Genomic DNA, 26,021 nt, shown 5'->3' on the forward strand with positions numbered 1-26,021 from the left:
ATATGAAAACTGCATGCAGTCCCACAGAATGTGCGTTAATGGCCATTTATTTTGTATCTACAGTCTTTAAAATTGTGCAGGCTAGCAGACTACAGTTATATAGTGCAGTTACCACTCCTAACCTAGGAGACTGCTTGTTGTGCAGATGAAAAATGTTGAGCTGCACCTCTGTTTTAAACAGGGAAGGTGGCTGCTTCTTGCTGCTGCACAGTAATTTTGTTTCACATATTCTAGGTAAAAGTTTCTAAATAGAGCACAGATGAGTTACCATTTTGTTCATCTAGAACAGCGACGTAATTCCTGAACATACTCATTTACTGCATTTGGTGACAGGGAGGGAAAGAATCCACTTGGTTTTGTAATTAATGTGGATCACTAGCCGCCCATTGAGTTACTAGAGTTACACAGGGTGGAGTAAAATGTGTGTAACCACTGATCCTAAGAAGAGAAGTAGAATGTCTGCTTTTTCTGCTAAAAACTGGTCTAGCTGTTAAGGGAACTTGAAGCTAGGGGTCTCTTCACAATACATGACTGCAGTCATTTACATAGCACAGTGTGTGGGTACGTGAGCGCTTATCTGTCTGTCTTTCACATGCTCACACTGCTTTACCAAACTGTATTTATAACAATCACAGAGAGGGTTCCAAGCTGTGTTCACAGTGTTTGTGCTTTTTGAGGGGTACAATCCATGCAGTGAAAGTTCTGGTTAGAAAGTGTTAAAACTCAAGTAGCTTCAGGCTAGGTATGACTCATATTAAACAAATTTGACTGGTTTTCACAACAGATCAGAGAGATGGTCAAATTATGTGTTTCCTTTTTCTTCCTCTAGTTCATATATGACGAGAAAATAGAATGGTAAGTTGTGTAAATTATTTCCTGCAGTCTCGTATTTGCCATGAGACTGATCAGTAAATAGATTTGCAGTGTAATTAGCTTTCATTCATACATGCTGTGAGTATGAGCCTGATTTGACACCTGGGAAAACCTGTGTATTTTCTTTGTTTATATTTTTATGATGATCAGGGAAAAGTAGAAGGAAATTTAAGAGCCTGGAAACACGAATGAAGTAAATAGGCTACTTATAAGGCCTGAAGACTCATATGCAGCGAGCATAACCAAAGTTCTGTTGCTCTGATTCTGGCTGTTAACATTATGGGAGTTTTAGGTGACCCAAGTGGGATCCTAGTGGAGGTTCATAAGCACCTTCTGAAAGAGTCAGAGTGTCTGGCATGTATTTGAACACTGAAATGACATAAGACCTTGGCATTATGAACCTCAGAGGGTAGCTGTGGTTTTAGTCTGCATAACATTTCTGAAACATGCATTACGTTTTATTTGCATGTTTGTTGGAACTTGAGAGTCTGCTTCCCCCCATTCTGCTGAGACAGCATCTAATCTTAAATGATGTGAATCCTGTGTACACAGATGTGACTCGTATTAGATGTTTAATGCGCATTCCTACGTAAAACTTGTAAAGCATACAGCTGTTTGACCTCTTAACAATTTTTTTTGGTCTCTTTGAGGTGGGAAAGCCTTATACTCATCATTATGTATTCATTCTACATACTTATCATGAAGTAAGTGCTTTTCTCCTCCATATGCCCTTTAGGTGTTAATAGACCATGATTCTTGTGGTGTAGTTTTGTCCTTGGCCTTCCTGCTGAGGACACTACAGCCAGTCATGTTTCTGTGTAAGATCCCTTCCTTTTTTATGATTAATTAGTTTTACTCTAGATTTATGCTTAGTCAACAGCAATCATTTTCATGCCACCTTGTCATAGTGCAGTGAGGTAAAGTAACTTGCAGAAGAAATTGAGAGATGTCGTCATTTATACAAAGATACAGGAAGAAGTCTGCTAGGTACTCTGGATTGTGGGGACACAGCATGTCAGCTATTACACGTTTTGTAACCTCTGGAGTACAAGGTCAAGGAACTTTAGATAGACTGCTAAGCATACCTTTATCTTTAGACCATTTCATACCAGATTGCATAGTGACATCCTTCTATAGTGTCTCTGCCAGGACAGTCAGAGGGGACAGGACAGTCAGGGGTCTGACTTTCTGCAGGAGTCCATGAGTCTACTCTTCTACCGCAAGTTACTTAGACATAACCCTTGGTGCCCTCACCTTGCAAATCACCCTTTTTGGAACTTGAGCTTCCCTTTTTTCCTACAGCAGGTTTTGGAAGAGTTCTCTGACAACCCTCTTAGATCCCCCTCTAGTGCTAAAATAGATGCATTCTTCCTTCAGAAGGGTTATGGTCAACAGTCTCAGAAATGTTCAAGCATCTGCCGTAGGGAACACAGTACTCAGAAAAACAGTAAGGTTAACTCTGATGCAGGAGGAAAGAAGCTATTATGTAGTGAATGTCCTGGCTCATGAGAGAGAGATGCAGCCCTTGCTTTTTGTATCAACTTGCCACAGAATTGGATAGTCCTTTCTCTTAACTTCCTATTAGTTGTCAGTGAATGTGCATCTAGGCTTTACTGCATACTTGCATAGGTTGTTCTGAAATGCTTGAAGTTTGACAAGGAAATGCAACATTCCAACCTTTTCAGACCTTTCCTTGGTCTTTCAGGTACAATGTGAGGATGCAAAATTTCTTCACCATTAAAACCAAGAATGTTGGAAATGGTGACACAGCCAACAATGAACTGGAAGATGGTAATAAATGTTATGCCCCTAATTATGATGACCCATCCATTCCATTACTATGGAAAGGTAAGGCTCAGCAGACAGGACTTGAAAAAAGTAATTCACGAGATATCCTTTTTATTTCTTTAATGTGGATTAAAACAGTGTTACTATTCAGTCATAAGCAGGAATTTTTATTGAATTATCTTGGCAATTCATCAGTCAGACTGCCAGATGAAAAAACCCAGTCAAAATTTTATTCTGTATTCTGAAAAGAAGCTGCTTGGCGCATTGGCAATTTTACTTCCTTTTTAAGTCATGTTCAATGATGAGCTACTGCACTGTGAAAGAATTTTTTTTTCTGCAAAGAAGCTAATTTTCATCTAAAAAAATTAGTTCGGAGCTAGAAACTCAGGTTTGGTGTTGAAGGAAAGGATGTGGGCAGCTCAGGGGCAAGTGGGGATTCTGTGTTGAGTTCAGATCCTCAGAAGACTGACTTTCACATGCCTTGTTAACTCTACATACATTGCCAAGCAAGTATATACAATTGAGAAATGCAGATTCTTTGCTTACTGTATCTTTGTCATAAAGGGGCATGTGATGATAGCCAGCTTCTGGTACTGAAGGTAACCAAACATACCCAGGTATTGTTGGCTTTTTTGTAAGCCTGTTTTTATCATTCTTATCCCTCTCCTTTTCCATTCTTTCTGGATGACCCTTACCTGGAAGTGTTCAAGGGCCTTGAGCAACCTGGTTTAGTAGGGGATGTCACTCTCCATGGCAAGGGGCTTGGAGCTGGATGTTCAGAGAGTGAGTGTAGATATCCCAAGGAAATTTACCAGGAATGAGAGAGGACATGAAGAAGAGGTTAAGGAGATGACAGGGTTTGGAGGAAGCCGTGGGACGTGAGGATGACAATGTTAGCCTAGCTGTTTTGTGGATGGATGCTTTATGTGCTAAGAAGCTGGTGTAGAAAACCATCATATGGGGGCTTGTTGTATCTCACCCCTTTTGAGTCAAAATATGCCATCATCTATCAGAGACTTACTGTTAATTGCTACTTGTTTGGCTTTACAAGCTGAGCTACACTGTGCCCAGCAAGAGCTTTCAGAAACAGGAGCACTGCTAGTAGCAAGGAGAGAACCGGAGCTGCCTTCTCTGCATTACCTCCAGCCAGTAGTTAGCAAGTTTCAGGCAAAATTACCTTTCTTGACTTCACCAAGGTGAAGGTCTAACTTTAATCTCATGTTTCATAAGAGGAAACTCTGATTATTTTCCCAAAAAAGAACAGTTGCTTTGGGCTAGTCTGCTGCACAGTGTGCAGATAAACGTGGGGGGTTCCCATGTTGCCCAGCTCTTTTACACTTGTAAGTTATGTAACTGACAAGAGCTTCCAATTCTACAATATAAAAGCTTCTATTGCTCATGTTTCTGGGACAAAAAGGAGAGCTTTTTGCAATAAGAAAAATTCAACTTCAAGGGTGAGTTCTACATACACAGGTAAAGGCAAAACGTGTGTGCTTTGTGAATAATACACCTATTTTAAAAGTACAAGCGTGTGACTCACTGCTTGGCTTTTATTACATTGACCCAAATTTCCACCAGGTGGCATGGTTCAATTCTTGCCTAAAACCAGAAATCTTGAAAAAAGTGGATTTCTGGGGCCTGATCAGGAGTCAACCAAAGTGCACAAGAAGCTTTTTGTTGATCTTGAGAGGACTGTTGGTGATGGTGCTTTGTGGTGAGCAGGAATTTTAAGCAGTTTGTTACAAGGAAAAGACATTCTCGGTTGTTTTATTTCTAAGGAATGTCACAAAGGAGGAGTGAAAAGGTTTGTGAAAAACACATTTGCAAATTTAAGTGGAGCCTGTTTGTTCCATATGAGGCTAAGGGATGGGCATAGGAAGTAGGACTGAAGAGCTGTTATGAAAATATAAGAGCAATGTGTGGCAGTAAGTCAAAACAGCTACAGGTAGTTATAGATATCATACAATGGTGTGAGTTGGACGGGACTTAGAGATCATCTACTTCCAATCCCTCTGCCATGGGCACGGACACCTCCCACTAGACCAGGCTGAGAAAGCCTTCTCCCATCTGGTCTTAAGCATTTGCAGGGATGGTGTCCACAACTTCTCTTAGCAAATCTGTTCCAGTGTCTCACTACCCTCATAGTAAAGAACTTATTAATGTCCCATCTAAATCTACCCTGCTCTAGTTCAAAACCATTGCCCCTTGTCCTATCACCACATGCCCTTATAAATAGCCCCTCTTCAGTTTTCCTATAGGCCCCTTTCAGTTACTGGAAGGCTGATGTAAGGTCTCTCCAGAGCCTTCTCTTCTCCATGCTGAACATGCCCAGCTCCCTCAGCCAGTCCTCATAAGAGAGGTGTTCCAGCTCTCTGATCATCTTTGTGGCCCTCTTCTGGACCCTTTCCCAAAGATCCATGCTCTAGTGTTGGGGGCTTCAGAGTTGGATAGAGTACTCCAGGTAGGGTCTTACAAGAGCAGAGTAGAGGGGCAGAATTACCTCCCTTGCTTGACCTTCTGGCCGTACATCTTTTAATGCAGCCCAGGATACAGTTGGCTTTTTGGGCTGCAAACTCATGTTGCTGACTCATATCAATTGCCTCATCAACCAGTACTCCCAAGTGCTTCTCTGCAGGGCTGCTCTCAATCTGCTCATCATCCAGCCTGTGTTTGTACTTGGGATTGCCTGACCCAGGTGCAGGACTTTGCCCTTTACCTTGTTGAACTTGATGAGGTTGGTGTTATACCACCCTTCCAGCCTTTCAAGATCCCTCTGGATGGCGTTCCTTCCCTCCAGTGTCGACCACGCCATGCAGCTTGGTGTTGTGGGCAGGCTTGCTGAGGGTTGAATGCTTTGCACAAGTCCAGGAAGATGATGTCAGTTGTTCTTCCCTTATCCACTATTTCTGTGACCCATCATAAAAAGCCATCAAATTTGTCAAGCAGGATTTGCCCTTGATGAAGCTATGTTTGTTGCCACCAACCACCTCCTTGTTGTTTTCCATGTGCCCTAGCAGAGTCTTTAGAAGGATCTGCTCCATTATCCTGCTGGGCTCTGCGGTGAGACTGACTGGCCTGTACTTCTCCATGTCTTCCTTATCTCCCTTTTTGAGAATGGGGGGTTATGCTTGCCCTTTTCTAGTCACCAGGCCACCATGACTTTTCAGATATGATGGGAAATGGCTTTGCAACTTCATCTCCTAGTTCCCTCAGGACCCATGGATGGGTCTTGTGAGGTCTCATGGACTTGTGCAGCCTGGTCTTCCCTTACAGCAGATGGATCTTCATTCTCCCAATCCCCATCCTTCCCTTCTGCAGCTTGGACGGTGTGGTTAGACTCCTTACCATAGAAGGCCGAGGCAAAAAAACCTCTAGTACCTTAGCCTTCTCTATATCCTGTGTGATCAGATCCCCCATTTCCATCTGGAGAGGGCCCATGTTTTCCCTGTTTTTCTCACAGATACTTATCTTGATGTATTCTACATCAGTACAGAGTCTTTTATCGTGTTATTTCATCAAAGCTGGGTATGTTTGGTTGCTGTCTTCTTTAGTGCTTTAAGAAAATAGTTCCAGAGTAACATCAGTGCTGCCATTATTTTCATGACACTGTAAGATAAAGAATCACTTTGGAGTTTTCACTTGAAAGCGGTTGATCTGATAAGGCTGTTAAAAAGATACCTGGCCTTTTTGCCTTACCAAGGTTGCTGTCAAACATATCTCTGTCTAATTAAAGCAAGTGTTAACCTACTGTGGTTGACACCTCTTCTGTGAGGATTGGTTCCTAGGAAGCTTGTCTGGCTCTGCATTCTTTGACACTAAAGCTGCTACACTCTGTAAGAACCATTGGAATGGGTATGCTCCTTATTTGCATCATCAGCTGCAGTACTGAACAAGGCTAATGTGTTTTAGCTGTCAGGATACAGGGAAGATAATTGCTCCTTTATGTTTACCAAATGCAAAATTGCTACCAATTCTATTCTCCATTAGAGATAGTAAGCTGCCAGGCAAGACAACAGAGTGGGTTCTTTGAGTAGGGCTTCTTTGTGAAACTAAAGAGCTCTTTATGACACTTCAGGTGACCCCAGTGTACTCACTGAAAACTCAATGAAACAAAGCAAGACACTCAAATGTTCAAGCATAAAAGATGCAGCTGTTTGCTGGTGATTTACAAGCTTCCTACATTTTTCTGTTAAATTATGGAAGGGTATTTCTTAAACATGGGATCTGTTAGAAGATGCTTGAGACAGCAGAGCTTTTGTTGTATGGTGCGATTTACATGCATGCCTGGATCCGTTTTTCTTTCTGAAAAATAAAAATATTTCAACACTGTAAAAATGAAATAAAAATACAGAGTCCTTTGTCCATTTTCATTTCCATTTTAATTTCTTCGAGTTCAGTGTTTTCTTAGATTTTCTTTGCTACCTGGCTTGAACTGTGCACTAATAGTTATCTTTCACTTCCACCTCCTAAATTCTCTGCCTCTTCTTAATGTAAGTAACTTACTGTTAAAGGGGTTTGGGAGGGTGAAGCCAAGCTTAGCAAAGCACCAAACAAGCAGCAAAGAATTTTGGTGGGTTTTTTACTGTATTACCTGTAATAATTAATATATGCATATTTCCTGCCCTGCTTTCTAACACCACATGGGTATTTCTCCTGTCTGCTGAGCCTTGCTCTGCTTGCAATGTGTAGTCTGTAGCATTTGCGAGAATATTTGTTTGGTTTTGAGCTCTGAAGATCCTTACCTGTATTTGTGTTAATTCCTGATATAATCTTGTGTCTCTGTGTTCTTAACATGGTTAACCTTGGTACAAGTTCCTTATTTTAACAACAGCTTACTTACATGTTCATTTGTGACAATTCCTTTGTTGTGTTTCAAATCTTGTCAACTTAGAGATGTTGTTAATATGTGTGAAGGTAAAGTGGGTAAAGTGAAGATTTCCAAAGGGAATGAGTGCAGCATTGATCCAGTGATAACTCTATTTGGAAGTGCTATCTACACTGCCACAGTACAAGTGCTTTCAGAGCAGGCTTACAAAACCATAGCAGGACATAAGCAAAGAAAACTGGTAATACAGCATGAGTGGCTGGGTACAAACAGCTTCCACTCATCTGAGAGTGGGTTGGTGGCTGTCTTAGCAGAGTGAAAACCCGTTTTGCTATGTGAAGTGTGCAACTGATGAGCAAACTAATTCACCAGGCTGCAGAAATACTATGGAAAGTTGCTCGTAAATTCAAGCATTTAGATGAGTATTACTCCTCCCCAAGCCTGAAAAGAATGAATCTCGGTGTTGGGAAGCATGGTAAGTTCAATTCCACAACTAACTCTGTTCACTGTCATCATTAGTGAAGGGCATGCAGCAGTATGGCAAAAACAGCGTAGTAATGGTAGATGAGATCATCTGCTCCAGCCCTCCCAAGTACCGGTTCCCTGAAGCTGGATTACGGATTATGATTACAAATAAATTTGGACCACGCACCAGAATGCGGATGGCAAGCCGGCTCATCATTAATGAGGTAGGTTGATTAAAAAAACAATAAATGACTAAGAAGGATTACAAAAGAGCCATGCTCATAGTGATTTTTGGAATTCAGATTCTTCAGTGTTCCTAGGGATGGGCTATCAGATTTGAAGATGGATTGCTTGCCAGTTGGTGATGTGACCTGTCTTAATTGGAGGGAGGTCACTGTGTTGGGGCACACCCATCCTGGATGGGGTTGAGAAGAACCCAGCCCCAGGTGGACAAAAGAAATTTAATCTGGGGAGGGCTTGGCCCATCCCCTGCTGGGAGAAGGTGGTCCCCTGACTCAGAGGTGGTCTATTCCACTTCCCCTTCCTGTCCAGCAAGCCTATAAAAAGGGTGGATATCTTGCTGCTCTTCCTTTTTTCCTGCCTCGTCTGCTCGAGAGTACTTCTTGCTGCTGTTGCTGTCACTGTCTCCTGCACCGGACCACGTGGCTGGGGCCCTTTCTCTCTCTCAACTGAATCCACCGACATCCAGGGGAACACAAGGCCATCCAGGCTTGGTTTTGTATATTTTTCTTCCCACTTACTCTCATCCCTCACCTCTGTGAACCCCCGCCCTGTTACTGATATATATATGTAAAAAAATTATTTTTTTTTTCCTTTCCCTTTTGTGAAAAAAGAAAAAAATTTACTCCTCCTACTTCCAAACCGACTTCAGAATATTTCTTTCACGAGTTTTTTTTGTTCTTTTTTTCTTCTCTCTCTCTCTCTCCACCCTGCCGAGAAAAAAGGGAGAAGGGCTGGGGGAGGAATTTATATCTATTATCATTTGAGCTCCTAAACTCAGAGCTTAAACCACCACAGTCACCAAGAAGGAACTCCCTTATCTCCCTGCCAGAAAACGTGTTTCAGGATGTGTGTGTGGGTATGTGTGCACATCTGGATTTTATCTGCAGTGGAGGAATTGGTTTCTGTTGTTACACAAGTGGTCAGGTTAAGAAAGGATAATGGACAGGGCAACCAAAAATCTGTAAGAACTGTAATTAGCAGCACATCTTGGATTATATCAGGTATTTGCCTACCTCTTTAGTCTTCAACATAGTTCTCGGCCCACAATGAAGGCAAACAAAGATACTTTCATAAGGGGAATTTGCCCTGGACGATTTCAGTTAACTCTTCTTTGTTTCATACCGTGCAGCTCACGTGGTAAGACCAGCCAAGCGTTGCTTTTCTGAGCTTCTATGATGTACTTGGGGTGAAATTTTTGGCCTGTCAATCTTGGCTTCTGTGAAGGCAAGATTTTATCCTTTGCTCCCTGTAATGTCATGTATGAGAAGTTTTTACTCTGGCAAATAAAATAATTTCAACAGTTCAGAAAATACAAGCTTCAGCAGGGTCCTACAATTTGAACATCGTAACACAGTTGATGTCTCTACCGAGCACTGTGAAAACCCCGGCAAAGAAAGTGGCACTAATGTATGTTTAAGAAAGGTCCCATTTAACAGTAAATCAGTGAATTGTTTAGTAGGAAGCCAGCTTGGTGGCAGTCAGTCAAGAGCAGATCAAACAGGGTATGCAGCAGCAGCTGACAGTCTGAAAGTTCTGCTTTGAAGGCAGTTCATTGATCAGAAAAAAAAATCTTTTTTAATGGATATGTGCACAGAATGCTGATACTTGCTAGTTCAACATCTGCAAAAAACATTCTCTAAATCAGAGCATTTTGGATCTGTGTTCTTATGTGTTCTCACTGCCAGTTTTGTGAAGTATTTAGACGTGAGTTTTATCTATTTTTGGTTGCAATGCATTAACACTAGCTTCAGAATTTTGTGTGGTGCAGTTACTTTATTTTTTAAGTCATTTCAGAGCACTTTAGGAAGTTGCCATAATTTATCATGAAAAAGAGAACATTTATCAACCCTGCAGTATCTCAACTGACAAACATTTCTTTTTTTCTAAAAGTAGGAACTTGCTGTTACGTTTCACATTCTCTGGTGTATTTAATATACTGATGTTTAAACCTACCCCTGTAGTTGTTACACAAGGTATTTGAACTGTAGCAGTCTTATACATGTCTGCAGGGGCAGTTAGGAGCTTCATGGAAGTATATACTTGGACAAGGGCAACAGGGGTTAGTCTTGCTTTTGAAATTATAAATAGGACCTTTACCTCAAGGAATGGGAATAGGAAAACACCTGAGTAGAGAGGTCCTGGGTAATGACTCATAGCCAATTCTATTAGTGCAGAAATATGTCTTGAGTGTTACCACTAGATTATGTTGCTATTGCTGGTTTGAGTGGGAACTGTTGAGTGATAAGGGCTTCAGAGTAATCACACTTACTAAAGCATGGTGTGGAAGAACAGATATGGTGACTTCCCCCATCATGAGTTGAAAGACTCCTGACAGTAATTTTGAGGTGTGTGGTCAACACTGGCCTGATGAAGACAGGTAGCCACAGATAGATTTGTCTGTTGCTATCTGAAAGGAAGGCATTGTGGGGAAACTTCACAGCTCCCATGACTGGGACTGACAGACAGCAAAAGCCATATTTTACAAAGTTGCTACTTTCCAAACTATGGCAGTTTTGTCTTTGACACTCTGCAGCGTCAGCGGCTGATCCAATCTGGCAGTTGCTCAAACAAACCACTTCAGAATGGGAGACATGAGAATATTGAAAATGGAAACATCCCTGTGGTGAACCAGGAGGAGGAATCTGAACAGGACAATCTCTCTCCCTTTTCACTTCCAGGTAAGACTTACTTTCCAGGCATTTATAGTGAGGGAACAGAATGTAATTAAAATACCAAATACTGGATTGTAAAAGAAGACAACATATGTGGGAAGAGGGGAGGGAAGGGATTGATTTGTCTGTCTGAAGGCTGAATTTAACAGTAAAACTGGGCTGGAGATTGCATGGCTGAAAGCAGATCTTAGGAAAGTGTTTTCCAGCCACCATGCAGAATAATAGTAGAAGTGCTCATTTGCCAGAGTAGAAAGTAAGGCAGATTTATGTTAAAAATGATGTCAGAGCAACAGTGCTGCAGTGTTAGTCATTTTGAAGTCACAGTTAATAATGACATGCTGGATACTGCTATGCCAGAGCCATATGTAATATAATATATTACATATAGGCATGTATAATATGATAGCATGATTTAGGGACTCTAGGTGAGGCTTCTTGGATGAATTGGAAGAAAGGTTTAGGGGGAGAAAGTGTTTAATATCTTTGGCAGTGTTAATCTCTTAAAATAGCAGTATGTACTAAAGCTCACTTTCTGAAATTTTTTGGAAAGTCTTTGATGTGAAGGGCTGTATATAAGCAACCATATTATGCTGGTGCCCTTAGTGCATTGAGGGTTGCCTTTCCCCAAGATGCTTTGGAAATTAGACAGCAGGGACTAGATCACCCCTTACAGACATGCAGTCAGGAGTCATCTCTTACATGGTTACGTTTTAACACAAATATTACTTGGCATAAATGTAACGAAGGAAGAAGGAATAATTTTCCATGTTGTATATGATTTTTATTAAGGATCCCATTGCTTCAGTTGCTCTTATTTTAGAAGAGATGTTTGTTGCTGAACAAACATTGAAGCATACTATGTGAAGACTGGATGAAACTGTATGTTTTTGTGTTACTGTACTGTGTGCTCTTACAGGAGCTTCTTGCAGTCAGCAGTTAAGGTCTTTCATTGGAAATGAAGAATGGAAACTGAGTCACTGAAGATAGGCTCATTACATGGGCTCCTGATAATCAATGAAAAAAATGTTATTATTGTATGGTGAAATAAGTGGATCCAAGTCACGGATACGCTTGTGCAGATGAACATGTTAATAATAACAACAAAAACAACAGTAACAGTAATAAAATCCTAAAAACCAAAAAATATCTCTCCACACTACCTTAAAAATTCAGGATTCACTGCAAGTGTTGGCAAGTAAGACTTTTTTTTTCCTTTTTTTTAAAAAAAACTGAGATTTTTAAGAAGTTTTGATTCTAATTGTAATTAGGCCAGTGCAATCATGCATTACATTCCAGGACAAGATAGGAATCTTAACATGTGGCAAATGTTACCTGGAGACTCAGACAATTTCTTTAGGAATAAAAAAATAGATGTTGAAATAGAGCTCCCCAAGTGTTTGGCATTCACTATAGACAAAATGCTTTGAACTAAGGAGGGAGTTATTAGTTATGCCATTGGCCTTTTTTAAATGCAGTTTTTCTGCATTTTTGAGAAAGCCTTTAAAGATAAATGAGGTGTAACAGGCCAAAGTGGAACCACTGATGATACCATTCATACTGGAATAGAGCAAAAGTTAAATATGAACTCAAAGAGTTGCATAAAAGCAGTAAAGTGACTGTTAAAAATCCTTATCATTATCTTCAAGTTTTGTTACTCCTGTTGTCTGGAGATGATTATCTATTGGTTGGATTCTCATTGCTCAACTAATACATATTCTGAGGAAGAATTCTTTTATTTTCCCTTTCAGGAGGTACCACTTTAACTTTGGAGAAAATGTAAAGAATCAGCATCATGCTTTGTTGCTTGAAGTACTGTGGCACAATCAGTAGCCTAAAAAAAGTCAGGCATGAAACAGGCTTTAGGGAAAAGGTAGTTGGCAGACAGTGTCCCAGAATCCCCTTTGTTTTTCCTTTAGTTTATTTTCAGGCAAGGATTAAGGCACGTAATTTTCTAAAGATCAGAAGTTCATGTACTTTTTCTGTACTATAAAGAGCTATATGAAAAATAGGTTTTCACTTTCCAGTAGGACTTTGCGAGTCAACTGCACATGCTAAGTAGAGAATTCACTCCAATATTTTAAGACTTGCAATAGAAATGGCTATGAATTGACCCAAACCCTTTTTTTCCTGCTCTTCTGTAGTAACCTTTTCTAGCCTAATTTGGGACTTGACTTCCCTCCTGTGAATTGCATGTTCTAGATCCTTTTGCAAGAACAAGATTGTTTGTTTTTTTTTTCTGAAACAGAAATAAATGTAAGTGAAGTTGAAAGCACTACATCATCTCTAAGTGATTCCCAGTAACCATTTGCTGTTTCTAAGTTTTACTTTTTTGCTTTATTTTCTATTGGTGCGGTGCTGAGCAATAAATGTAGGGCTTTAGCCTGCAGAAATAGACAATAAAATCCTTCCATGATAACAGCTTCAAATTGAGCCTAGATTCTCTGTGTCAGACATCCAGAGAGATTCACCCTAGGATGTGATTCAGGCACATCTGGAAGCAGGAGGTAGGACATAGCTTTTATGGAAGCTATGTAAAATATCATATAAACCAGCCTTTGCCTTCTGTTTCTGTGTGGGAAGAAATATTTTCTTTAAAAGGACCCAAACTTCAGGCCATGATGATTATCTTCCAAGGGCTTGTTTGATGCTTTACAGTTTGATTACAGTTGTTTGGAAACAAGCCTTAGGCTTTAAAAAACCCTCCTGAACAGAATAAAGCAGGATGAAACTGAGCAGGCACATGCTGACAACAAAATGATGCGTAAAAGTCCTTGCATAGCTCGGTAGTCTTTGAGAGCCCAGGCTCAGAAAAGCACTTCTGTGCAGCTCTTAATGGGTGCTTGAACTGTCACATGTCCAGGATCCTTTAAAATACTCCGTGTTCTCAGCTCCTGCTGGTTTCACAGAAATAAAGAACTCCTCCTCTTACAGGATTGGACCATGAATGCTTTATGTAAGTCATGATGGTGTTAGCTAAAATAAGAATAATAATTCCAAGAGCTAAATTGAGGTATCAATAAAGGAGATTAGCAATCCTGCCCATTTTTGTATGGATCCAAAATACAAAGACGGCATGTAGGATAGAAACAAAATTAATGATATCTACTAAAAATGTGAAAAATGTTTGTACTGGTCAAACCAGATGTTTTTCTTGCCCAGTATTCTGACTTCAGCCATGACTTATGAAGAAGATTGGAAAAGAATGAGACAGGAGTAGTTGGCCTTCAGCTATTTTCAGCTCAAGGAACTTCATGGACTGGGTGTAATATCTGAGTATTTAAAAATCCTTCACGTATTTCTTTAACCTAATTCTTATTGAATCTTTGCAAAAATTTAACACCCACAACATCCTTTGGCAAGGAGTTTCACAGCTGTGTGAAGATCATCTCTTATTATTTGCTTTTAACCTGGCTCTTACTAGCTTCGTTTGATGTCTTTTATTGGAAAACAGAAAGCAGCCTTGATGTACCTGACTTGAATACTCAGGGTGCTGTAGCTCTTTCTTATGTGCCCTATGAAATTGTTTGTTGTTGAGTTAGGGATAGAGGAGAGTTCCATGTGAAAGCCTCTATCATTTGTCTCTGCAGACAGTTCTTTCTGTTTCTTAGCAATGCCTTTAGTTTCTCTCAGGGCTCCTTTATACTTTGATCACCAGTGGATCCAACGATTTCCTGCTCCTAATGTATTTGAAGTAAGATTGTGAATTTTGATGATTCTTTGTAGTTGTTCCTTAGACTCTTTTTGGCCTGCTTTATGGTCCTTTTTGCCAAAGTTTGGAAACATTACTTAGGTGGCTGAGTTAGGAAGAGAGCTAGTTTCCATAGCTGCTTTGATGCTGCAAGAGAGAAGTTCTTTCAAGGAGATAGTTCAGAGCAGGACCTAACTGTAGTATTCTGAAGCACTATTTCTGGAAGACCTTCTTCTTTACCACTGCCTATGTAATGCTCCATCTACCTTAGAATTTTATTTCAGAACACAAGTGTGCTTCTCGGGCACATCTCATTTTTGTACTCACATACTGTGCTTGATTTGCATCATGTTGTCAGAACTCATGAACCAGGCTCCTTTTGTAGAAAACCAAACTGGAAAATTCATTCCAGAAGACCAATGTGTATGCTCTACCTTGGAAGAGGATACAGAGAATAAAATAGAAGTGGGCAAGGATTTAATTTAGTAAATCATCACTTAATTCTGAGACTTGAGGAAGTCTGTGAATCCCAGTTCTACTTTAAAAAAAAAAAACAACATTCAGAAAGTAGTCAGCAAGTCTACTTTAGAAGATCAGCCATGCCAAAATTTAAGTCCTATCAGACATGGGGAGTACCGATGCTGAATTATATTTTATTTTTGTTGAATACTGTCCTGTGAGAAACCTGTTGTATTTCAGAGAGCAAAGCTTGTTTCTGCATACTGGAATTTTTTTTTCCCCCAGTTCCCATTGTACCAAAAATTACTGAAATAAATCCAAATATGTGAAGTGTGGTAAAGGCACAAGCTGAAAATAGAAATCTGATTTGTTTTGGGCAGATCTCAGAGTCTGGAATCTGGAAGTTGTATTCTGGAAAATAGAACTTCAGAGAAAAGTTTCAGTAGCTTGGAAAATGCTGTTTTGGATGAGTGAGAGCTAGAACCTTGGTATTTTCCATAGGGAAATAAACAGCCAATTGTTTCTGAAGCTCTGTTGCAGGCGAAGTGCAATAAAATAGTTTAAAGTGTCAGCTGCCCACTTGGAACACTGACAAAGGCTAGACCTTCTTGGATATCCTTTTACACACTACATAGCCTGTCTAGGGTGGTAACAGAGAATCTTTTGCCTCCAGAATTCACAGGAAAAGTTGCCATTGTGAAATCCATAAGGATTTTCCAAGAAGGTGGAAAGGCAGCTGCTGTGTTAGTTTTCCTTACAGCAAATTGAAAATAATTTTTCAATTTGTAATAAAGTAAATTTTCAGTGGAAAAAAATTCTGGTAGGAAATTCACAATGGATCTAGTTTCATTACTTCAGTTCCAATTTTTTTCTGTGCTTGTTCCCATATTTAGGGCAAAATTTTATATTCCTCTGCTTTATTTTGGCTATTTCATGTTCTCAGTAATGAATTAGGCAACCCAGAAAAACATAAATTAATATTAAGCTTCAGGAAGCCTTTTCTTATTTTGTGGTTAGACTAAATATAGAGAAAACCATTCCTGTTTTTCAAGTTATCTTAAATTAGAGATTTTTCTGAATTGTAACAAATCAGTTATGAAAATCCTGCTTGTCAATAAGATTCTTACTTTTCAGAGATGTTACAATGTTTGTCACATTGTTGAGGTGACTCGTTGCCTTGTGTAAGGAGATGCTTCTTCACACAAGAAGGTTTAGGCATGCTCTGCAGTCGCTAATGTGTGGAGTGCTGTCACACTTTTGAAGAGAAGATTAAGTGGAAAAGTGGTCAAATTTGACTAACTGCAGTAACTTGGATCTGACTCCTGCAGGCTCCAGTCTATCCAAAAAAAAAAAAAAAAGTTTCTTATGCAGCTTATTGACTGGGACAAGTAGGCCATCTGCACTCTATGCATTTGGAAATGCTGCTTCAGACCAGCTCTAGCTTTGTCCCATGGACTAAATGCCCATTATTACCTGTAGTGCTTTTAAGTTTGTACCTCGATTTCAGCTTTATACCAAGGGAATCTCATTGGTGTGATGCAAGGCTGCTCTGTGTTGCAAGCTAAAATACAGTAAGCAACAAACCATAGTACAGTAAATAGGGACAATCAGATTTATGTCAAATATACATTCCAGATCTGAATGAAAACACAAATGTTGTTTCACACTTCTGTACTGTGCTTTTCTCAGGTCTGTGTGAATGCTGTGTGAACAGGACAGTATTTTTCCTATAAAAGGCACTTTAGCACCTCTCAGTGCTGTGAAGTGTGTTGTTGCCCTCATTCACCAGGACACTGCCTGGATGTGAAGATAATTTTTGTGGGCATTACATCTGGAAAGAGGACAAGCCCAGAAATGTACCTGAAGTTACTCAAAAGTGTTTTACTGTAGGGTTGCTGCTGTGTTTTCAAAAATCTTGTCATGAGGCACTTCTATACTAACACCTCTCTGAAATACTTGGCATGTTTGCCTTCCAGATACCTGGAGAAACAAACAAAAAAAAATCATATATAAAGTAGGAAAAAAAAAGGTCATGCAAAACCCCCTAACTCTTCTGTTTTACCAAAGGATGATGTGAACAGATTATAGACCAATGTTGGTTTCTATAATAAAGTAATATTCTTTTATTATTTTTGGGAAGGTGCAACAAACAAAATACATCTTTATTCAACTCTGTGGGTTACCACAGGAGCTTTCAGACCCAGGGCTCACAGAAGTGGCCAGTACTGCTGTTGAAACAAATAAGCCAATGTGTTGTAATGGGACAGCTTGTCTGTCTTTGCAGAGCAGCTATGTCTTGAATAACAACAGCTTTAATGAAGGTGATATTTTTCTTCCTTGCACAGCTAAGCAACAATCATAAAACAGTTTGTCATGAACTGAAAGCATATCCTAATTAAACAAATTTATTACAAAATCATTTTAAAGATTATTTTAGAGTGGGTGGTCAAAAACACAGCAACAGAACAAGTAATTTCAAAAGAAGTAAAAAAAAGTTTATTAAAATTTTCAAGCTGTGTATTATTTGTGCATTCATCTAAGCCAGGTGAAGTGACTGAAGTTACTAATTTTCTGAGGAAATAAAATCTCACTTTATTGAGGTTGCTGCTAAACTTACTGAATTCTTACATAACTAGCAAGCTACTGTATAAGAGTAGACATCTTTAGCACTGGGTGCTAAACACAAGCTCCACAATCCAGCACAGCAGGAGCTGAAGAAAATGTCCTGAGGCAGAAACAAGGTCAGATATACTTAAGGCTTTATATAAACGTTTATAAAAGCTGACAGAAAAGATAAGCCAGTGTCTGTCAGGTGGGCTGCTTTGCCCATGGTGGTTCAGAACTGTTCAAGACTAACTGCAAATGGACAGTCAGCCTCTCTTTACCCAGCAAAACCCAGAATTGCATGCATTTGTTGTTCCCTGGAGTCTTGAGCCTGGTTGCCATTTAACAAATGCAAATGTCACCTTCATAAGCCATCTATCTGTAAAACACAGTTCTAGCTCATGATGTTGTGTGGATAAACCATCATCACTTACTGAGCCAGGAATTTTAATCTTAAGACACATCCTTTCAAACTGAGCAAAGACAAGGGAAAGGCAAGTCTTCCTCCACTACAATTTTGGGTTTCCTGGAGCTGAGCAAACATAGCCACAGTTAAGCACTTGTGTAGGTCATTCAGGGCATTAGACAGGATCCCTGACAAGGTACTTTCCCTGGCAAAGGGTCTGGTTTTTTCTGTTTGTTTTCTGTTTGTTCTTCAGATGATTATTTTTTTCTTCTTTTACTCATGTTATCAAAAAAGAGATTGGATTGAATCTACAGCTCTGCTACACGCACAAGTTGGTCAGCTTACATCCACATGAGATCAGAATCAAATCTGTATTTATTTCCCGACAAACATGTCCCACTTACTCTACATTTGTAATTGTGCACTGAGGAAATTAATGGTCTAGGCCATGCAGGCTTGGTTGACTATGAACCAAGCTTAACAACTGAGGTAGACAAAGAGTACAAATTAACTAGCCAGGAATGTTTTAATGATTCAAACTGTATTCAAACAAAAATTAAAACAGGAGGACGTATAAATTACTGTAGGTTATTTACAGCCTTCTTAACAGAATTAAAGCGAGATGCGAGGTAAGAAGTGTCATTTTCTGGAAAGAACAGATGAAAGAGAACTGTTTTAACAAAATTTTATAGTAGTGTATGTAACCATAGAGGAAGAAGGTCTTTTCTGTAAAATCTGCAATGGATCCCCAGTGACAGGTCAAATACTTCAGTAGTTTGATGTGTTAGAAGTTCCACAGCCACAAACTAAATGAGAATAAAGTGCTGAGCTTAGTCTAGGATTTCCTGATGAGGTTGATGGCATCACAGAATTCACAGGGAAATCTCAAGTTAAGGAGCTGATTCTTAAGCTGATTCTTAATACCCATACTAGAATGGGTATTAAAGTAAATTAATAAACACTTGCAGTTGGACTTAACAAGTTACATTAGACTAGTAATTAGTCTCATAAATTACAAAAGTATTACTGATCTTTTAATGCTTATGTTTAACACATCTGATGCATATTGGTCCAGAGGACAGACTTCAACCTGAACTCACTGCAAAAAGTCCCACTAAACAAATCATACACTCAGTGTCTTTTCTGAAAGAAAATTTCCAGAGAAATTGATACATGTTTTCACTGATAATTACCTGCTATGTAATTTCACTGGAAAATATATCTTAACATCTTCTTCAATGGGATCAACTATTTTATTCAAAATAGCACATTTTTATTAGATCTCATGCGTATCGTTATCAGTTAATGATGGAAATCCTCCCAAGCATCATTCTAAAACAATGTAAAACCCAAATTAAGTCCATCATGCTGTTGGTTTGCTGATAACCAAATTTGTCACCCTAGTTGCAGGATGCCTCAAAAAATATATACATATGAGTGCCAAGTTTATGGCCTACTTGATTTATGTGCACATTTACATTTACCAGTTGTCTGGTATTTTTCACCAGTTGATTTTTGGAGAGCTGTATGAGGGAAGTCAATATCTTCAGTTTCTTTTTATAGAGGATAACGTGAATATTTTAAGGTGGTGCTATGTACAGTTAAAGAGAGTTAACAAGCTTCTATGTCCTCAGTACCAGTTTAAAGTTCTTCCCAAATGACCACAGCTAGGCATATGAACCATGTTTACAGGTTGTCTGTGTCTCTGTTTTCTGTAGAAATATTTTCTGTTGCTGCAGAGATGGTACAGGCTGTTTTTACTACAAAGATTTTCATGTTCCTTTTTAAAAGGTGAAGGGAATGAGTTTTTTGTTGTTGTTTGGGGTTTTTGTGTTCTTGTTGTTGTAGTAGCAATACAGGTACTAGAAAGAGCAACAAACCTGGCTGATAATTTTGTTTTTAAAAATCAGTCATGCTTTTAAATCATTGTAATTCTTTCATCTACTTTACATACACCTTGGCAGGCTTAATAATAAGATTTTGGATGTGCATGTAGAACTTGGCTGAGTGTGATGAGACCAAGTACAGATGAAAGGTGCACTGGAAAATGATACGCACAGTTGTAAACATTCTTCTGGGTTCATCTGCTGTCTTCAGAGCTGTGCAGCTAGGCATGGGATAGTGATGGGAAAACTAAACTGGCTTTTTCCTTCCTTTATCCTGCAGATGGAAAAATGAACAAAATTAAATGGATTTTCACATGGCCATTGATATTTGTGCTCTTTTGCACCGTTCCAAACTGCAGCAAACCACGCTGGGAGAAGTGGTTTATGGCCACATTCATCTTAGCCACTCTCTGGATTGCCTTGTTCTCCTACTTCATGGTGTGGATGGTAAGTGAAAAAAGCATCTCAATCTTTTGTGTGTTTAAACAAAACATGTAATTATGGCCATGTCTTTTCAACTCATACTCCTAATTGTTGTAATTGTAGCTTTCTACTGCTCTTTTCTGCACAAATAATTTGGCCTTTACTGTACAGGGCCCAATACAGCACAGGAAGAGTCCAGCTTAAGTTTCAAGAGAATGTGGAAATCCACATCCTACTAGTAAAAGGGATTTTAAATGAAAATGTTGTGACCCTCAGCAGTTGAAACATCATTAGAAATTCAGCAACAGGCTCTGATACTGAAACATACAGAAAAGGCAGATAGATGGCAAAATCTGAAGAGGTAAAAGTGTTATAAACCACCTCAAGCAGACTGGAATAATGCAAGAACATCTTAGTGAAGAGTGTTATGATTGCTGATGTATTTGCATTCTCCGTAGATCTGTGAGCAGTGGTGTTTCAGGTGTAGATCTCTAAATTGTGGTCAATTGCATAACATGCTTAATGGAAGATTAGAATGTATTCCTATTTTTTCTTTCCTACTGTCGGTTTCTCAAGATTTTGTTTTCAGTCAGAGAAAAGGCATGAATAGAAAAGTTCTGCATACTTTTGAAGTAGAGAAAGCTAACCTTTTTATGCACTAAAAGGTTGAAACCCAAGAAGTTGTATATAGATATAAAGGGGAGACTGGTAGGGCATGCAGCTGAAGAATTTATAGGGTCATTTTTTTCTTTTAAAGTAAAATATAGTGAAGAAATTTCAGCTGGTTTCATATTGGAATCTAGTTGCATATACATACGTGTGTGTGTATGTACATACATGACTGAGTGTATGTATTTATTTCTTTATATACTCTTCTAGTCTTGCATGTGGAAGGATTTTTATTCATAAGGTTCTTACCAGCAAAGTATTTTTTGAGTGGAGAACACCTCTACCTTCCTCAAATCTGCCAGGTGTTTGCAAACTGCTTTGTATTTACATTTCCTTTCATGGGAGATTTTCTTTTCTGTATACATTTTGCAACTTTCTGTGTAAGTTTACATCTTAAAGTAATCCTGTTTTCTCTTAACATAAACTTTGTTGGAGAAATTCAGATGCCAGCCACTCATTCTGCCATCATGGTGCCAAAGCCATACGTTGATTTCATACTATAGGGCCTTCACAAGACCGTGCTCTTTACCTTACCTTTATAGGTTTTCTCTTCACAAATAAGAGATGGTCTCATGAAGGCTACAACACTGCTTATTTTAAGAGATAGACAGACCTTAATATACTCCATTGCCACCTCTCACAGGAGAATCCTGGCCACTCCTATTTCTGAGTCACAGCTTGCCCCTGAGAATAAAGTTCATGAGCGAGTTCCTAAAATACTTTCTTTGGGGAGAGGTCCATTTTTCCTCATCTAAGAGGCTGGCAAACTAGTTCAGGAAAACAACACAGAGCCTGAAAGACATCTACCCTTCATCAGTCTCGGTAGGGAAGCAGCTGCCTGTCCCTGATTCAGTCTTCTCACTCCCACAAGGCTATTTCCTTCTCCCCTGCGTGTTCAGCCTTTTTTCTTGACGCTTTGTCAGGCGTCTTTGGATGTTCCAGCTAAATACAGTTCCCTGTCCTTTCCAAGAGCTCTGCTATAAGTTTCAGCCATTTGCTAAGCTCTCTTAAAGCTGCATCTGGATTCTCAGGGTTACAATATAAGCTGCTTTGCTCACTTTGGAATTATATCAGAATTCATGAAAGAAACTGGTTTCCTCTTCTTCATGTGTTGGCTTAAAATAAGTTCTTACATTTCTGCCCCTCTACCACAATATAAATTGGTTTCAATCCTTTTGAGAATAAAACCAGCAAGAATATTGCCATTCTTGTGAATAAATACATTGAATTATGTCTGTGCTCCTCCTTAAAAGATCAGTATGTCTTCTTAGAATTACAGAAAACAGAGCTTTTTCTTTGCTCCTAAGTGTTAAATAATATGATCACATGTACTTTCCTTTTTCACAGCATTGATTTTAGGCTGATTATTCCATAATTATTTAATTTTCTGAAATGGATAAGTATCCTGAGTCTAATCCTGTTAGGATCCACACCAGAAATCAAAGTTAAGAGTGTGGCACAACTGTAGTGGAATGAGAGGCTTTCCAAATATTATAGGTTACTCTGTTCTCCTCACTGTTCAGGTGACTGTGATTGGATACACCCTTGGAATACCAGATGTGATCATGGGCATTACTTTCCTAGCTGCAGGAACAAGTGTTCCAGACTGCATGGCCAGCTTAATAGTAGCAAGACAAGGTACTGTGGCTGCTGAAGCATAACTGCAACCTTACATTCATACAATTCTCAATGCAAATTTTTATTTTATTTTATTTTACTGTTTCAGGGCTTTGTTAAAAGTCAAAATACCTTGCTAATTATTCTCAACAAAAAAGAAAAAAAATCCCTGTCCTGTTCTTTTTTTTTTTTGGGTTTTGGGACTGGGCACACCATGGCATTCTAGATGGTCATTCACTACTCAGATATCCCATGCATAGTATATATCAGTCAGAGTAAAAAGATAAAAGTAGCAGACAAAACTAGAATATCAGCTATTAAAAACTATATTGAAGACTATATGGTGACCAGCATTTGTCCATGTAAAACTTGTCCTGCTTTATAGAAGACCTCTGGAACCTCTGGTGTAAGAGATCTAGCAGAAGTGATGTTACTCCAGGCATACATTTCATCCAAATACAGACCTCATTCCATTTAGGACATATGAATAGCCACATTGGAAGGGGTTTTTGGTAAACATCAACTATGTCCTTATCAGCTTTCCAACTGAAATTGTCAAAAGCTTTCTCATCTTTAAGTTTTGATTAAGGTTCTTTACATTTCCTTTTTCACTTGAGAAATGCCTGTAGCCACATCTCTTCTTGTTGCTGAAAAACATTAAACCTGACAGTGTGATCTCCTGTACTGCAGTAGAGTAAGAATAGGTCCTGATGGTATTTTTTCCCCTAGACTTTTTTTTCTAGATAATGAGATCTCTAGCACACATCATTGAGCAAACAGGGGTCCTGAAGTGATAAATTAAGTACTCAGAAGCTCCTCTTCTGTCTGAGATAGGAGTAGTGTTGTTAAGTGTTGCTTGATTGAAAAGAATCATATATTTAATTGTGCTTTTTTTCCCCAATTGCGTTGAACGCAAACACTTGAAAGGATACCACATGTGCTGTAAAGGCTTTCCAAGATGCAAGGAAGATGTAGCTGGAGTGAGCAACTTTTGTACACTTATTTCAGAAGCCATGCAAAGATTATGGAAGTTTTCCCCTGATGTCAGATACTCTGGCCAGTCCAAGGGGGCTCAGATCAATAGTCTCCTCTAGTACAGAAAGAAGTGGTCCTATACTTTGCTTTTACTCAGGAGTTGTTATTTTTCTCTCTGCAGGCCTCGGTGACATGGCAGTGTCCAACACAGTAGGGAGCAATGTCTTTGACATCCTGGTGGGCCTTGGTGTTCCATGGGGTTTGCAGACCATGGCAATTAGTTATGGATCAACTGTACGTATGCTTGGCAAATCTTTAATTGGTTCTCTTTGTCTATTAGGAAAAAAAAAAGCAGCATGCAAATGAAATTGGAAAAAACCCAAACCAAACAACAGCCTGCTGAGCATTAGAAGAATAATTCTCTTTCCACAAGCTGCAATTAATTCCCAGTTTCTCAACTGGAGTTCATTATACTGTAGAGCAGTAAATAGCACCATGAATATCATTTAATGGCTCTCATTCAGTTTCAAGCTCACCTGTCTGTCTCCCTGTATTTTTGTCCATAAGATGAGAATAACAGCATCTCTGGAGTACTGTGTGCAGGTCTGGAGCCCTCAGTATAGGAAGGACATGGCCCTGATGGAGCAGGTGCAGGGAGGGCCACGGAAATGATCAGGGGGTTGGAGCACTTCTGCTACAAGGACAGACTGAGGGAGCTGAGGTTGTTCAGCCTAGGGAAGAGAAGGCTTTGGGAAGACCTAATAGCAGCCTTCCAGTACCTAAAGGGGGCCTACATGAAGGATGGAGAGAGACTGTTTATAAAGGCCTGCAGTGACAGGATGAGGGGCAATGGCTTCAAACTATAGAAGAGCAGATTTAGATTGAATGTTAGGAACAGGTTCTTTACTATGAGGGTGGTGGAACACTGGAACAGGTTCCCTGGGGAGGTGATTGAGGCACCCTTACCTGGAGATCTGTCCCTCTTTCTCTCATCTTTTAACATAAAATCCATTGTAAATGCTGATTTATTTTTTTCATGGAGGTGGGATTACTTATTTTTCTTGGATTTGCATAGTTTAAAATGTGCATGTCAGTCACTACTCAAAACAGAAGGTGGACCACGAATCAGTAAATTGATTTCTGATCTCCAAAGCATAGTTACAATATGCTGAGCATTTTAAAGGTCTCTATCTGATTTCCACAGGTTAAGATAAACAGCAAAGGACTGGTCTATTCAGTTGCACTTTTGCTGGGATCAGTGGCACTTACAGTAAGTAGCTGATTGTCTGCAAGTATTCCAGTTGCAAAATGCTTACTAGGTATTTACATGTTACAGAAGGAAAAAAGGAACATACTTATTACCCCTGAAGCGTTGACTCTTGTAAAGTATCATTCTTTTGGCAATGCCATAAGTAGAAGAGCTGCAATTGTTCTGGCTGAGGATTGAAATCTGACGTTTGGTAAAGGAGAAGCTGAATACACAAAGGTCCCATTGATTTCAATGGCAGTGTTAAAATCGTCAGATCCAGTAGTATTTCCATGCCTCTGTGTGCAGCTGCATACTCCAAGCCTGTCTCAGCTTTATGGTGGGTCAAGACCCAGGCATGCTGCATCACCCTTTGCTCTTGTTTCTGATTTCCAAAACCAGCCTAGACTAGTCAAGTGCTGTAGCCAAAACCCTAAATGAAGACTAGTTTGTCAGGACTGTGAACCCCAGGACTCGGAACAGGCATGCTAAATGTCATTGAGCATAAGACAGTTATCTTTCTAACACACGACCTGTGAAGGTGAAACAACAATTCTGTGTCAAGAGTCGATTTTGCTGGTACTTAAGGTCTGATCCTGCTGACTCCCAGGGAACCGTCGCTCTATGGGAAGAATCAAATCCCAAAGGTATAAAAAAATCCACTTGTACTAATGTCTTCCACTGACTGCCTGTGGATGCTCTGTAGAGGTTCTGTAGAAGAGGGGATCGTCACTGGAGATTTCACACTGTTGCATGACTAGGTCTTACAAAACACATCACATGTGCACAATTTAAGTGATAGAATGACCAGGGCTGTTCACTCTGCCACAAACTTCCTGATACACCTGGTGTATAAGCTGTGGGAGCCTGTTCTTTTCTTACCCGTGTTCTGCCAGCGTTCTGTAGACATTTGCATCTGATGTTGCTGCATGCATATTTGTAACAAGCACTTTGGGGGAAAAATGGGATGATTATGCAGATATGTTACTATGCCATCTGTGCATGCCTTTCTAAAGAGTATTTTCATAGCAGAAGCTGAATCACCTGAATTAAAAGCATCTATTACTGTCTCATTTGTTCTGCTGAATACCCTGATTCACACAGACTAGCAAAACTCAGTGGGAAGTTTTGAGCAAAGCAAATAATAATTCAGAGGCATGCGATACCATTGTAAATAGATGC

At 39.5% G+C, this 26,021-nt stretch overlaps 1 protein-coding gene across 1 annotated transcript in view; it reads left to right on the forward strand.

The window, feature by feature from the left end:
• The window catches only part of LOC128981723 (ras and Rab interactor 3-like), a 148,656-nt gene that overhangs the window by 51,168 nt on the left and 71,467 nt on the right, over positions 1 to 26,021 (forward strand). The window contains exons 8-16 of the mRNA XM_054400658.1: positions 830 to 855; positions 1,524 to 1,577; positions 2,579 to 2,721; positions 8,006 to 8,175; positions 10,728 to 10,872; positions 20,190 to 20,356; positions 22,525 to 22,639; positions 23,775 to 23,887; positions 24,798 to 24,863. Of these exons, the coding sequence (XP_054256633.1) occupies positions 830 to 855; positions 1,524 to 1,577; positions 2,579 to 2,721; positions 8,006 to 8,175; positions 10,728 to 10,872; positions 20,190 to 20,356; positions 22,525 to 22,639; positions 23,775 to 23,887; positions 24,798 to 24,863 (999 nt within the window). The remainder of the gene's footprint in view (positions 1 to 829; positions 856 to 1,523; positions 1,578 to 2,578; positions 2,722 to 8,005; positions 8,176 to 10,727; positions 10,873 to 20,189; positions 20,357 to 22,524; positions 22,640 to 23,774; positions 23,888 to 24,797; positions 24,864 to 26,021) is intronic.

This window comes from Indicator indicator, chromosome 4, assembly GCF_027791375.1.
Source record: "Indicator indicator isolate 239-I01 chromosome 4, UM_Iind_1.1, whole genome shotgun sequence".
NCBI lineage: Eukaryota > Metazoa > Chordata > Aves > Piciformes > Indicatoridae > Indicator > Indicator indicator.